A 15,418-nucleotide genomic window follows, 5' to 3' on the forward strand; every position below is an offset into this window, starting at 1 on the left:
CCAGCCCTTTAAGCCCGCCCATCTCTTCCGCTCCCAGGCGGGGCCTGCAGAGATCCCGCTCTTCTTGGCGCTCGTCCCTCGCTTGTTGGTACCGCCCCGCGTCGGCAATTGGAAGCGTTTTCAGTCAATCAAAGCTGTCTTTACTCGTTATCCAATAGTCACGCTTAGGGGCGGGGACTCTGCAACCCCGCCCCTGCCCCCATCTCCCCGCCTCCCGGAGGCTAAGGCGGGGATTTGGACCCCCCTCAGGGGCGGAGCCTGAGGAGCAAGATGGCGGCCACCAGGCCCTTGTCCCTAACGGCTGCGGCGTTCAGGGCGGCCATTCCCTGGCCGCGGGGCAGGTACCAAGGGTGGAAGGTCACTTAGGAGGAAGGGTGTTGGGTTCTGCACCTCCAGGATAGACGTGAGACTAAAGCTCACGGGGGATTTCAGGGTTTGCCAGTTCAGATAAAGGTGTCGCCAGGAGTGGGTGCGAGGCGACCATTGAAAGGTCATCATCAGGTGCCACTTCAGTCCCGGACTCATCCTCCTCCTCCACATCGCAGGCTCCTCGCGTCCTCTCCCGGGCTTTTGACCCGGTGGGAAGCGACGTCCTCCATTCCAGAGGCTGGCGAGGGACAGATCCGCCTCACAGACAGCTGCGTCCAGGTAGGAGGCCAGACGCGGGGCGGCGGTGCCCGAGAGGGCTCTAGAAGAGTTCCATTTCACCCACCCCTTTATCCCCGCCTGCTTGGCGTTCCTGATCCTCTTTCCTCCATTTCAGAGGCTTCTGGAAATCACCGAAGGGTCAGAATTCCTCAGGCTGCAAGTGGAGGGAGGTGGATGCTCCGGATTCCAATACAAATTTTCACTGGATACAGTTATTAACCCCGACGACAGGCAAGGAGGACGGATGGGTCGCTAGAGGCTTTTTCAGAGGGATACAAATGACCCCAGTTCAAGAAACACTTTTATTCCAAACTTAAAAGTTTAAGTATGCTTAACACCACCACCCTGCCCATACTGTGAGGATACAGCAAAGATTTGTCCTTTTGTTTCAAAATAAGGAAGAACATTGGCTTACTTAGACTCCATTGGGTAGTCAGTTGAGAGAGGCTGGACTAGATTCAGGCCAAGTCCCTAAATATTTCTCCTATTTCATTACATTGAATCTCTGTGTTCCAGAGAGAGTCAGCACCCGATGGAAGTCCTAAGCAATGTTCTATGGATTGAGAACAAGACGTGCACCTATGGTCTCAGAGTGCTGGGTTCTTGGTGTTTGTGATGCTGGTCATTAATGCTTTCCTCTTGTCTTTTCAGGGTATTTGAACAGGGCGGGGCGAGAGTGGTGGTTGACTCTGATAGCTTGGCCTTCGTGAAAGGGGCCCAGGTGGACTTCAGCCAAGAACTTATCCGAAGCTCATTTCAAGTGCTGAATAATCCTCAAGCCCAGCAAGGCTGCTCCTGTGGGTCATCCTTCTCTATCAAAATCTGACACAATGACAGATGACCCTTGTACCAGTATGAAAAACCTGGAATAGTAGAATTCTATAGGTTTCTTATCATGTCCTGTTCTCATTTTATTTAATTTAACCCAGGAGTGTTTTGTTCTACCATTATTAATTAATGAACAGGAAACTTGTAGTCTTGGCCACAATACTCTCCTCTACACAATGTTAAGGCCAAGTCCAAATGCTGTTACCTCAACTTAATCACTGGTTGGAACCCAGTATAATTTGTAGCACCTCCAAAGCTCCAAAATTTGGAGTTAACATCTCTATCTTCAGAGTTGTTTGTATATATGTGTATAGCTATGTATAAAGCATCATCTTAAACTAAGGATCACAGTTTGATTAGCTAGAACACCAGTAACCAGAATCAATTAGTAAGGCAAATGAAATACTCTTTTTTCCATCCTCCCTCCCTTCTTCCTTTCCTCCCTCCCTCCCTCCTTCCCTCTCTTCCTTCCTCCCTCCTTCGTTTCAACAGAGTCTTATAGGTAGCCCTAGTTCTGAACTTTCAGTTTCCCTGCCTCAATCTCTTAGATATATTCCTTTTTCTTTGTCATTTTTCTCTTTCTTTTTTTATTTTTTGTGGTTGCACCCTCCCCCTCCCTCCTCCCCTCCCCCCCACACACAATGGACCCAGGGCATTGTACCTGCTAGGCAAGCACTCTAGCACAGCGGTTCTATCAGTCACACTGGAGTCACATATCAGATATCCTGCATACGAAATATTTACATTATGATTCATAACAGAAGCAAAATTAGTTATAAAGTAGCAAAGAAAGTAATGTTCTGATTGTGTGTCACCACAGCATGAGGAGTTAAGTTAAAGAACCGCAGCATTAGGAAGGGTGGGAACCACAGCTCCAGCACTTGGATTATATTCCTCGACTGCTTTACCTTTTATCTGGAGACAGAGTCTCACAGAATTTCCCTCTGTAGTTCAGGCAGGCCTTGAACTTTCAGTCCCCCAGTCTTGGTATCCCAATTAGTTGGCATGACAGGCCTGTGCCACCAGCCGGCTTTATTGCATTCTTTGAATGTGAGGGATTTATTCTTGTGTCCTATGAAGCCCATTTTCCACTTAATGATATTACAGGGAAAATACGTTATATTGTCAGACTCGTGAGTCTGCTTGGTTTTATAAAAACAAGAGATTTTCCCCCAGCACCCCCCCAAACAAATTTGGCCAGACCCCTGTTGATATCTGAATTACTTGAAAAATAACCTTTCTATTCCATGCCTATAGAGGTTGTTTCTATAGTCTGTGACCATTTAGTATTTGAATTCATGTAGAATATATTGCTTTACCTACCTTATTATATAAAATATCTTTGGTTTTGTGCATAAGGGAAGTGGTTCCTTCATTATTTGTAGATAACAGAAAGGACTTTTTCAAGAATGGATTAAGTATAAAATGCCCAGTAAAATTTGGATTTTGTGTTACTTACTCTTCTTAATATGTATCATATTTGTATATGTCTATTAGACATATTTATCTGCTAAACTTTCCATTGAAAGCCATTGATCATTAGAATGAACAGCTTTTTTGTTTGTTTTTCCAAAACAGTGTTTCTCTGTGTAGTTCTGACTGTCCCGAAACTCATTGTGTAGACCAGTCTGGCCTCCAACTCAGAGATATACCTGCTTCTGCCTCCCAAGTGCTGGAATTAAAGACATGCACCACCACTGCCCAGCCAAAAGAAAAGCTTTTTTATAGAACATCAAAAAGTAACGCAATTACTGCCTATGTAAACAGAGAAACAAAAAATATCTCTTACAAACTGACAATAACATCATTACATTCAAATACTTCAGGCTGGAGAATGGGTGTTCTTGATAAGCTGTATTCGCTGAGTTATAACATTTGATTCTAAAGTATGTAAATTGACTTGTCAGGGTTAATAAAGTAAAAATGTAAATATAAGGGCAGTTTAAACAATGGCACTAATTTATAGCAATGTATTCCAGGTCAGTAAATGGGGAGTGCTCTCTCTCTCTCTCTCTCTCTCTTTCTCTCTCTCTCTCTCTCTCTCTGTACATGTGTCTGCTATGTGTACATGTATATTTGAAGATCAAGGGCTGAAGCTCCACCTTGAGGAATGCCATTGAAGGGGCTGACTGGAGAGATTATTCAGTGCTTAAAAGCACTTGCTGCTCTTCCAGAGGACCTGAGTTTGAGTTCCAGAACCCACAAGGTAGCTCACAACTATCTGTAATGCCAGTCCCAGGGGATCTGACACTGTCCTCTGTCACCAGGCACATACATGTCACATAGACATACTTGCAGGCAAAACAGCCATATATAAAAAATAGCAATAAATCTTTAAAACAAAAGGATGCCACTAGGAAAAGGATGTATAATGTTCATCACACATCTGTCTCAAGAGCAGTGTGTTTTCAAAACTGGATTTCTTTACAAGTCAACATTAGAGCAGTAACAACTATAGAGGTCATCAAGATTAGTTACAAATTATGTTATGCTCCAAATTATGCTGTTCTGGGCACTCCTGAGTTATTCTGAGTCTTCCATTTTAATTTAGGCTCTAAGAATATCTTTGCTTAAATTTTGTTTCTATTTCCATTTTCATCTTCATAATTGGCACAATCTGTCTTGGCAGTTGTTTCCACCAAGGTCTCATATTTTCTAGACATTTCTTCATCAGTTTCTTCAAGTTCCACTGTGGCATTTTGATAATCTTCTGCTTTGTTCTTAATACTCATCTGAAACATTAACTTCTCAGCCTTGGAAATCCCTAAATGGCATTTGTTCATAAAACAGATCTCTACATAATGAGTCCTGCTCTATCATGAAGCCTTCTCTTTCTTCAAGCTCTGGCAAACCGGACCACCAGTGTTCCTCACTAATGATGTTTATGTTTCTTGGGTTCAAGCCTAGTGCCCTCTGTATGAACTTCACGAATTGTAGACTTTTGGATAGCTTGGTCTTGTACTCAGATGCCGTGCTGGCTACAGTTCCTGCCATGAGCTCCACTCCACATAAGAAAAGCTTTTTAAAAAACAAATTTTAATTTTTTAAGGACTTAGGTGTGACACTTAAGTGGGCTATATAAGTTGAAGCAATGGTTGCAGTGCTGTGGAACCCAGAACTGTTTAGAGGAGACTTAGGAAAAGAATCTACACCATTGTCACAAGAAAAAGGATTGTAAAAAGGGGAGAGAGGAGGAGGGGAGGCCAGCCTCCAGGGACAGGAACAGGGAAGAGGATGGAGCCGCAGAGTGGGAGGGGAATGGGAGTTGGACAGGGCCCTTTTAAAAGGGACCATAATGAATGGGCACAGGTGCCGCTCTTAGTGGCAGCATCTGCGGGAGTATCTTGTCAGAACTCTAAAGGTAAGCCAGTAAAATGCCTAAATACTGGGACACGCCATTTCCCCAACCAAGCACATGTGAAAAAACAAGCAAAGAAAAAACACTGGATGGGCATGGTGACCCACATCACATCTTTACTCCAAACACTCGGGAAGCAGAGGCAGTGAATCTCTGTGCGTTCAAGGCTAGCCTGGTCTACAGGGCAAATTCCAGGCCAGCCAAAGTTATATAGTGAGACTGCCTCAAACCAAACAAAAAAGCTTGTTACAGCAAAAGCTTGTATTCATGTACTAGATAGGAATTAAGGGCATCTAGTAAGAGAATTTGCCAAAGGAAGTGGAATTGGAGTTTGGAGTCAGAAACCTACATTTTCAATGTGGGGTAGTTGTAACGAGTAAGTTTTTTCAGCCCACCGCCTGGTCTTGTCCCGCCGGCGCGCCAGCCCCAAATAACACACACTCTATTTCATACAATGCTATTGGCCAGGTGCTAGTTTCTTATCGGCTAGCTCTGTCTTAATTATTAACCCATTTCTATGTATTTCCACGTGGTCTTACCGAGAACAGAGGAATGGCAGTTCTGTTCTCTCCAGGCTCTCCATCCTGACTCCTCCTTACTACTTCCTCTTTCCTCCTTGTCTTCTAGTTCCTCCTATCTTCCTTTCCTATTGGCCAACAGTGCTTTATTCATTAATCAGTATGAGAAACATATACAGAATAACATCTCCTATCAGGTAGTCTCAGAAGAAGTAAGCCTACCACAGGCATAGAAGGCAGAGGGAACTCTGGGAAGTGAGCAGAGTTCTTAACTGCTTAGGAGGCAGCCTGAAGCACTTGAGTATACATATTACTAAGACTGAGAGTCAATGACAATAGCTGAGCCTCGTACATCTTTCAGTCCAGACTACTAACAGCCTTGCATATTAAAAGAGATTCACAACCTACTACAGTTTCTGGGCAGTGGTGATGTACACCTTTAATCCCAGCACTCAGGAGGCTGAGATAAGGGATCCCTGTGGGTATGAGGCTAGCCTGATCTACGGAGTGAGTTCCAGGACAGCCAGGACTACACAGAAACCCTGTCTCAAAAAACCAAATAAATATTTTTTAAAGTTATGTATATGGGTGTTTGTATAATATCTGTGTACTGTGTGTGTAGTGCCAGGGGAGGCCGGAAGAGGGGGTATCATGCCCTGAGTTGGAAGTTACAAACAGTTGTGAGCCACCATGGGGGCTTTGGGAATCAAATCCCTATTCTCTGGAAGAGCAACAAGCAGTTCTCTTAACTACTGAGCCATCTCCAGCCCCTAAGAGCCTACTCTTCCAGAATATTTTTCTAAAGATCTATTTATTTATCATATATGCAATGTTCTGTCTGCATGTATCCCTGCAGGCCAGAAGAGGGCACCAGACCTCATTACAGATGGTTGTAAGACATCATGTGGTTGCTGGAAATTGAACTCAGGACTTCTGGAAGACCAGCTAGTGTTCTTAACCACTGAGCCATCTCTCCAGCCCTTCAGAATATTTTTATGGGTTATTGATGTAGTGGTTTTAAAATCCCAAGTACAAGCAGAATATATGTTGCTAAATATATATTCTCCATTAATCATTAAGTTGCAGTGGCCAAGCAGGCAGAAACTAGGTCCCTTAGAATGCAGAAGCCATGTTGCCTTCTGGTAATGGGAGAATTGAATTCTGTGTTTAAAAAAAAGGCAAGTTGGGGAAAAACAAGACCAGCACTTTGTTTTTATGTGAGGATCTTATTTATGGAAGAATGTCTTTCAGAGGACTTAATCCTGGAGGTGGGGACACTTCATGAGGCAGCTAAAGTGTCAAGAAGTCTTTTGAGTGATTTATGCCCATGGCGTGAAGGGATGATAGTAGTAGGGACACTGGGCTATTTGCTTGCACTAATAGCATTAGAGTTTTGTACAAGCCCTTTCTGACCAAACGCCCGCTTCCTGACAGCCATAAAAGCTGGCAGACAGACATTTTCCAAGTTTTACTCACTGCTAATTTATATCAGTGGAAAGATTTTTCATTCACCCTCCACCCCTGGGCCCATTTTTTACTTTCATTTCTTGAGACAGGGTCTTGAGTGGTCACCTAGGCTGGCACTGAACTTATTCTATAGCACCAGCAAGTCTTGGTTTTGCAACCCTTTTAGAAGTAGGTTGGAATACTGCTGTGGACCATCATACTCAATTTACCACTACTTTTTTTTTTTTTCAGAATTTTATTATTTGTGTGTATGGATCTGTATCTGTGTCAGTGTATGTCAGGTATGTGCATGTATGTGAGGGTCCTTTGAAGGCCAGGAGAGGATGTTGGATCTCGTGGAGCTGGAGCTAGAGACATTTGTAGAGCTACCCAACATGGGTGCTGGAAACCAAACTCCAGTTCCCTGGAAGAGCAGGAATGTGTCTTGTTACACCACCGTGTCCATTTACACTGGCCTCAAATCCTTAATCTTCCTACCACATCCTCCTGGGTGCTGAGAATTATGGGCATGCATTTCCAGACTCTTCCCATTATTTTAAAGAGGATTTGTCAAGGCCTTAGTTGTTGCAGAATTGGCTTCTATGCAAGTCTGTAAGCACCCCCCTCTCTCGGAGAGGGGTTATTGAGTACAGGGGTTCATGTAGATTAGACATTATAACTTAGGGTTTCTATTCCTGCGACAAAACACCATGACCAAAAAGCAATTTGGGAGGAAAAAGTTTATTTGGCTAATACTTCTAGATCACTGTTCATCATCAAAGGAAATCAGACTGGGCAGTAACCTGGAGACGAGAGCTGATGCAGAGGCCATGGAGGGGCCTCTCACTGGCTTGCTCCCCATGGCTTCTTATAGGAACCCAGGACCCAGGACCACCAGCCCAGGGATGGCACCACCCACAATAGGTGGCGCCCTCCTCCATCAAACACCAATTAAGAAAATACCCTATAGGCTTGCCCACGGCCCATCTTGTGGAGGCATTTTCTTAACTGAGGTTCCCTCCTCTCAGATGACTTTAGTGTGTGTTAAGTAGACATAAAACTATCAAGGACATAGTTTCTTTAGTTAAAATCACTAATGCAATAAACAAGACAAAGGATCTATGAGCCTACTTTAGGTTGATATTTTGAAGAGGGGACCTTCTAGCCATCTTATTGTGCAATTATACTTTTCATCTATATGATGATAGTGACATATGTGTATGAACTGTATTTGCCTATCTGTATGATGGGACTGCTGAATGATTTTTAAGAGATTAGGAGAGGCCCGGAAGTGGTGGCACACGACTTTAATCCCAGCACTCAGGAGGCAGAGGCAGGCAGATCTTTGTGAGTTCAAGGCCAGCCTGGTCTACAGAGCGAGTGTCAGGATAGGCTCCAAAGCTACACAGAGAAACCCTGTTTCCAACAAAACAAAACAAAAACAAGAGAGAGAGAGAGAGAGGGAGAGAGAGAGAGAGAGAGAGAGAGAGATTAGGAGGAAATCTGTTCAGAAGCAAGAGATTAGTAAGGACTGCTAATGCTTTAGAGTTTGTTTGGGGACAGTTGCTGTGTGGCGCCATCTTCCATTTGTCATTTAGGACCCTTGTACTGACATCTTTGCCTTTGCTTTCATGTATGACAGGAATAAAAGATCTGATGGCTGCAGCTGACTCCCAACAGCTGAGCCTTGGAAATCAGTGACTTTTGAAGATGTGACCATGTACTTCACTGAGCATGCTTGATCAGAAGGCCCTGTGCAGGGATGTGATGCAGGAGAGCTCTGCACATTGTGGCTTTTCTGGGGTTCATGTCAAGACTAAGAAAGCACGTCCAACTAGCTGAAAGGGTAGTATGTGAGGAAAGCAAATGTCGCTCCAAGCCAGCTGTGCTGGGAAGACAGGATGAAGGCTTAATTCCTTACCTTAAGTATCTGTTCACCAAGAAACGAGATTGGAGAGCCATGTTAGATGATGCCAAGTACGATTTCATTTGGTAATGGTATGTTTCCACGAAGTTGCTTATTTTGATGTGGGGGCAGGGGAAAAAGGGACTGCTGAAGGAGGTGTTTGGGTGATGTTTGCTTTAATCTTTGGTCTTTTGTTACAATGCCTCAGAGGATGGCTGACACTTGGCAGGTGCAACCAGGTAGAAGAATAGGCTAGCCCTCCCCGTGTCTGTGAGCTGATGTTACAGACCTGGCCTTCGGAGGGCCTAATGTGGCCCAGTGAGGCGCTACCGTTGGTGTATTTGCTGAAAGCAGACATCTCCCTTGCTCTTCTTGCCCTCTGGGATTGCAGTCTGCAGCTGCTGTCTCGGAGTTCTTCCCCGATGAAGACACTGCAGAGGTGCTTAGTGGAAATTTACTAACGAGATTTCAAAATGATTGGTTTAATTATAAACAATAGATAAATACGTACAAGGAAAGGACATTGAAGCAATGGTTAGCTAGTAGCTGTATTTAAAAAATATTTTATTCTTCTTGAGTAGGTAATGCATCTACAAATTTAAAGGGGGGCAATACAGTGAAAAAAAAACTTAGTATTTTATTTACCTACCCTGTTACTCTCCTTATAAACCATATTGTTTTCAAGAGTTTAATCCCGTAGCTATAGATGTAACATGAGATAACATATATACAGGAGTACTCATTACAGCATCACAAGCAAAGGAAGGCAATGGAATTGTCTGCCAATGAGGCACTGTTTGAGCAAGTTGTAGTTTACCCATCCCATAGAATAGAATGAGACCATTATTTTTTATTTTGTCTTGTTTTATAGCTCAGATTGTCCTAATTCTCACAGTTCTCTTGCCTCAGCCTTCGAATGGAGATATTCTAGGTATATAGTACAACACTAGGCAATGTGAGATAATTCTTTATGAGCAAGTGTAGAATTTAAAAATGTAGCTGGATGTGGTGATTCACACCTGTAGTTCCAGCACAAAGAAGCAGGAGATCATTAGTTCTAGGCTAGCCTGGCCTTCTTAGTAAAATTCTATCTCAGAAACAAAAACAAGAAAAGAAAGAACGGGGCACTGTGCAGAACAGCATGCACAGCATGTTGTTTCTGTTTTTAATAAAAGGCAATATGTGTATTGCATGCAGCATGTGCAAAGGCTAAACAGGAACACAAGTGCACAGTGCCAACGGGACATGCTTGGGCCGAAGGATGGGTGTAAGGCGGAGTGGTGGGGATGAGGTTACTAGTAGTCCATTCCTGCTGAGACAAATGGCAGCATGTCTTCTATACTGTTCTGCAGCCTCTCCTCCAATCTTTGTTGACAGGGTGTTTAGACGGCCATCTTTTTGGAGCATTCCACAGCGGTCATTCCTAATCCTCTGCTATTACACACAGAGCTTTAATAAATAACTTCTCAGTTAGTGATGTCATATTTGGTGAGAATATACCTGAGGGCTAAAGTCCTGGAAGTGGAGTTTCTGGGCCACAGCATTAGCTTGATGTGTGTTATAACTGTGGATGACACGGCCATGATGTTCCCTGCAGATGTACAGCATACACTCCCACCAGTGGTCAGGAGTGTCTCTCCCACTAGAGGCTTGCCATCAGCATCGGAGCAAACTTTGATCTCAGTCAATCTTTAGGAAGCATCTTCACTATTTTCCCCCCTCCCCAATTCTGTTAGGAAGAGAACACCATTATCTTATGCACCCCAGATGAGCATTCTATCACCTGAGCTAAATCCACAACTCTCACCGCACTAAAAGTGGCATCTCTGTTAGGAACAAAAGATTATTTTCATTGGTTTAGGAACCATTGGTTTTAGTCTGCTGAGGATACTTCAACTGGGACAGTGGCCTAAGGGAAATTATTCAGGCTTCCTGTGTCTCAGTTTCCTTGCCTGTAAATAAGAATGAAGGAGCAAATGAGATTGTTGTATGAGTAGATGAAATTTAAGCACAACACTCGTTACGGTGCTCAGATATAGCAGGCATTCAGTAAGTTACATGGCGGCTGACAATCAGAGCAGCAGGTGGGACAGGGCAGATTAGATTTAAGAAGCAGCAGTCATCTCCATGTCTTCTGCCACATGCAGCCTTGTTACATTACCGCCAGTCAGGGAAACACAGCCAGTCTGCCATGTCTTAGGATAGTATCGAACCTCCCACACTGGAGTCTAGTCACCGGGGGCTGGTGGGACTGGGCACAGAGCATATTCAGGTTCATTTCTAATCTAATCTTTAGACTTAACCAATGGGATAAAGTTGGTCTAATAGGAAATAAACACAAGCACAGTAGAGTCCGGGTGAGCATTTCTTTATTCCACCATGCTCCCGAATTCCCAGCTAGCTGGTGAGGAATTGCATCTCTTAGAGGGATTCCAGACATTCATTTTTTCTGAAGGGAACAAGGACAAGGCTTCTGAGTAGAGGAGATAAACAACACTGAAAACCTGGCTTTCTCGGTCAAGACCAACTGAAAGAGAGACCTTTGTATTGTTAGCCAGTCAATTTGGGTTTCACAAAAGATTCGGTTCCTGAAAGGAACATATGTATCTAATGAAGGTCTTTAGAGATGGACGGGCACTGTATCTTGTGGCAACCCCCACTGCTGGCACATAGTGGCTGTAGGGTGGCTTCGAGTACTCGTTTGCCCAAAGCTACTCAATGTTTTTAGATTTGTATAAATCTTGGCTTCTCTGTTCATATCAGCTCCACAATGGTTTTTGTATCGCTGTCTTGCTGCTTCCTCAAGTTCATTATTCCTCTTTGTTTGTTTCTTACACTCAGAACGTTAGTATTAGTTTTCATCCTCTGAGATGAGGGAAACTGGTCCCTTCCTGGGGCCACAGACTGTCTACAGGGTGGAGATGTGCTCACACCAGATTGTCTGGGTGTTTCTCGTTTAAAGAGGTGGTGTTGGGGCCACCCCCCAACTTTTCCAAACCCTGTCTTGCTCAGATTGTGAAGGGCCTCCCCAGGGCAGGTGTGGCTGCTGTCCCAATTTGGACTCATCAGGATGATGTGTGGATCACAGCTGATGAGGGGTGCCTGCATTTTTGCGCAGCCTAAGTGGCATGGATGAGGACTCTTCTGATGGCTGTCCTACAGTGAGGCCCCAAGGACAGACAGGTTGGTAAGCTGTGTCTCATGGCCAGGGACTGAAGCATTAACATATTTGTGGTGTCGGAGCCAAGCAATGGCATAGAGGCAGTGACAGAAGGTCACAACCAGAGCTAAGCTGGGAGAAAGAAAAACCAAGCGGGCAAGGCTGGCAGAACCTGGCTACAGAGCCCTGGCCTGATGTCATCACGTTGTCTTCCCAGCCACCATGTCTTCCCAGCCAGGGAAGCAATCGTGAGTTCCCAGCCTATGGCTGAAGCCATTTCCAGATAGCTGCTCACAGTGACCCCCGCGCTTCTACTCCTTGGCCGCACAGTGTGGGGGGCCTGGCTCTGCCACGTAACCTGGGGAGCAGTGGCAGCGATAGGAGCCCTCTGTGTTCTCACAGTGACCATGTGCACAGAGTGCTGCAGGTCCGTTCAAGTCTTCACACTCATTCACATCTATGGAAGCAAAAAAGAAAGCTGTAGGGGGCTCTCTGTCCCTACCCTGGATATGACACCCAAAGGCTGCCTCACCTCCCCAAGCCACACGATTTAGGGACAAACCCAAAAAGCAGTGACCTCTTAGCATGCCCAAAACCATGCCTTCTTGTCCCTGCTTCTCTTCTGTTGGGGACCATCCAATGAAGGCCTTTCCCGGGTAGCATCAAACCCTCCTTTGGAGGTTCCACCATCCCTAGCTTGACACATGCCCACTAGGGGGCAGCAGCTTTCCTAAGCTCAGGCCTATGGTAGGGATCATGCTCACAGCTCCAAACTTACCCACACAGGCCATGTGGGCTGCATCCAGCTGGAAGCCTTCAAAACAGTCACAAGTGTAGCCCTCCCGCACACGCACACAGCGGCCATTCTCACAGCCATTCAGGATGCCACATTCCGCAGCCTGAAGCCCTTCGAAGGCAGCCAGCGGTTCTGAGATGGTCAGAGAAAACAATGCTGAGGCCTGTGGGACCCAGTGTCTCGCCAGGACTGACACCCTCCAGTACAAAGGTTGTCACTGTTGAATGCCAAGGGTAGGATTGTGCTGGTGATTTTTTTTTTTAGATTTATTTATTATGTATAGTGTTATGTCTGCATGTTTGCCAGAATGCCAAAGAGGGCACCAGATCGCATTACAGATGATTTGTGAGCCACCATGTGCTTGCAGGGAGTTGAACCTGATCATGACTCTGGAAAAGTAGCCAGTTCCCTTAGCCACTGAGCCATCTCTCCAGCCCCTGTATTGGTAGGTTTAGAATGATAGCCACATAAGGTAGCGTTGGACTAAAGCCTTTGGAGTTAGGTCTTGAGCAACCATGGCCAGTGTCTTTCCCCTTCCCTGTCTTCACCCCTCCAGCAGTATAATTGGCAGGCAGGCAGAGAGGATGAAGAGGATAGTTTTCCTGCACATACCTGAATGGCTGGCCACATAGTGGGGCTGAAGTTCAGACGGCTGCAAAGGAGGCTCAAGGACTGGTGTGTTATCTCCCAGATGGCTGGCCATGTTGAAGGGAGGCTCAGGAATTGCATCCTCGGGGCCCAGGTAGTTATAGAAAGGGGCCCCATCTGGGCCATAGAGATTGTATGGCAGATCGTCTGGGCCAGGGACATACTCATAGCCGGGCCGGAAGTGGACCCCTGCTTCCCTCTCTGCCTCAATCCGAGCCACATTGCACAGCTGAGCATAGACTTCTGTTGGGAAGGAAGGAGAAAGGGAGCTGGACTTTCTCCCCAGCTAGCTAAAGCTTGGTGAGCCGGTTCATCGGACTCGTTATCCAAGAAGAGAACACGTGGGGGTCCCTGACCATGCTTGCACCTCTCTTTGTGCTGAACAGCTGGGATGGAGGGCGAAGACACTGCTCAGCTTGCTCTCATTGTACCCCCCTGCCAGAGCCACGCCCAGACCTGCTGCAGGTGCCCTCTTACCGGAGCTCCTGGGGGGACAGAGAGCACACTGCTGGCTCCAGGCCTCGCCATCTTGGCAGCAGCATTCTGTATAGGTAGTGTGGTGCCCACGCAAGGGTTGGCTGCACATGTCATTGGTGAATTTCTTCCAGCAGATGTCCATGTGGATGTCATGGTCAGGGAAGTCCTCTGGGTGGCACAGAGCCCAGACAAATGTGAGTCCCAGGCTGGGTCGCTGCCCCTGTTGGCCACGCCCCCATCTACTCACCTGTGCTGCTGGTACTGTTCACACAGCGCTGCCCACTAAAGTCCAGGATGAGCGGGGTACTGCAGAGACACTGGAAGGAGCCTTCTGTGTTCACGCACTCACCATTCTCACAGGCCATGTCCTGGCATTCGTTGTGATCTGTAGTGTCAGGAAAGGGTAGAACAGGGTCAGAGTGCTTTGACAGACAGTGCTCATGGAAGGATTTGCCTGGGGAGGCCCATGGAGATGCCCATACTGGAAGGGCTCTCTCTAGATACAGTATCTGGCAACACAGAGCTCCCCTCACCTCAGACCCGCCTGCTGTAGTGGGCATCTTTCCCAGGAAGGGGGGCTCCCAGCAAGAGTGGGACCAGGGGATAGCAGGCCTATGTAAGTCCTCACCCTGGCACTTCCCGCTGGGGGCATCGTAGTGGTAGCCAGGGTTGCACAGGCAAATGTAGCCAGGCACTGTGTTGAGGCATCGGCCATTCTGGCAGAGAGCAGGCCCGAACAGTACACACTCATCGGCATCTGATGGAGAGCAGAGTGAAGCAGGGGGAGGGAAGACACAGCAGGAAGGGAAGCTTCTAGATGGGTGTTCTATACTCGGCTGTCGGAGTGGGTTGGGCAAGTTGCTTAGGTTCTTCTTGACTCAGTTTCTCCTCTACAATACTGTTTAACCTCTTGTAATGAGTATTACAAAGCACTTTAACTAGTTCTTGGTACATAGTTAGCACTCATGAAAAGCTACTTGGGCTGGGGTGTTCGGTGGTACAGAGTCTGCCTTGCATGCATGAAGCCATTGGTTTTATTCCCAGCAACACCACACACACACACACACACACACACACACACACACACACACTTCTGTTTTCATTTATTTCCTTTGCAGGGAAATAAGGCAACAAGGGGCCCACCCAGTACCTAGATCTCTCCAATAAGAGAATGAGCTCACCAAAGTTTCTGCTTTGGTGGGTGGAACCAGAGAGATAACTACTGTCCTCACTTTGTGGCATCTGTCCCTGAGTCCAGTATGGTGGAGGTGAAGTTAAACATCATAGTGCACCCTCTAGATTTGAGGGTTCAGGGAAACTGAGCTCAGGGTCATGTGAACACTCTAGGAGGATCTTGGCTAAAACTTTCCAGTTAAAATTATCAGGGACAGAAAATCTCCAGATCCCAAAAGACAAAACTACTTGAAAGCCAAGGCTAGGTGTAGACTTTCTGGGACCTCATAGAAGATTAGGCTAGGGTTTACTTGGGCAGGTGGAGTCTGAGGAGGAGGGTACTGAGGATGATCACCTGTGTACATGGTTTGTCCAAATGTCCAGGCTCCTTCCACGGGGATGTAGCCTTGACCACTGGGGCACAGTTCACTGAATTCAGCTGTGTAGACGGTATCCCAAG

General features: G+C 46.1%; 2 protein-coding genes across 4 annotated transcripts in view; one reads left to right on the plus strand and one right to left on the minus strand.

Annotated features, from left to right (window-relative positions):
• Positions 1-251: 251 nt before the first annotated feature.
• Isca2 (iron-sulfur cluster assembly 2) lies at positions 252-2,934 on the plus strand. The gene is made up of 4 exons (XM_051196334.1): positions 252-341; positions 546-648; positions 764-879; positions 1,300-2,934. Exons 1-4 carry the CDS (start codon positions 271-273, stop codon positions 1,472-1,474), a joined length of 465 nt encoding a protein of 154 aa, XP_051052291.1. The 5' UTR covers positions 252-270; the 3' UTR covers positions 1,475-2,934.
• An 8,124-nt stretch (positions 2,935-11,058) lies between these two features.
• Ltbp2 (latent transforming growth factor beta binding protein 2) overlaps positions 11,059-15,418 on the minus strand; it is an 88,224-nt gene continuing 83,864 nt past the window's right edge. For all 3 annotated transcript variants that reach the window (XM_051196336.1, XM_051196335.1, XM_051196337.1), the window contains 7 exons: positions 15,314-15,397; positions 14,414-14,542; positions 14,033-14,170; positions 13,786-13,953; positions 13,273-13,551; positions 12,643-12,792; positions 11,059-12,321 (listed from right to left, as the gene is read on the minus strand). In XM_051196336.1, the coding sequence (XP_051052293.1) occupies positions 12,176-12,321; positions 12,643-12,792; positions 13,273-13,551; positions 13,786-13,953; positions 14,033-14,170; positions 14,414-14,542; positions 15,314-15,397 (1,094 nt within the window). In that variant the 3' untranslated portion in view covers positions 11,059-12,175. The remainder of the gene's footprint in view (positions 12,322-12,642; positions 12,793-13,272; positions 13,552-13,785; positions 13,954-14,032; positions 14,171-14,413; positions 14,543-15,313; positions 15,398-15,418) is intronic.

The sequence above is a fragment of the Phodopus roborovskii genome, unplaced genomic scaffold (assembly GCF_943737965.1).
Source record: "Phodopus roborovskii unplaced genomic scaffold, PHOROB, whole genome shotgun sequence".
NCBI lineage: Eukaryota > Metazoa > Chordata > Mammalia > Rodentia > Cricetidae > Phodopus > Phodopus roborovskii.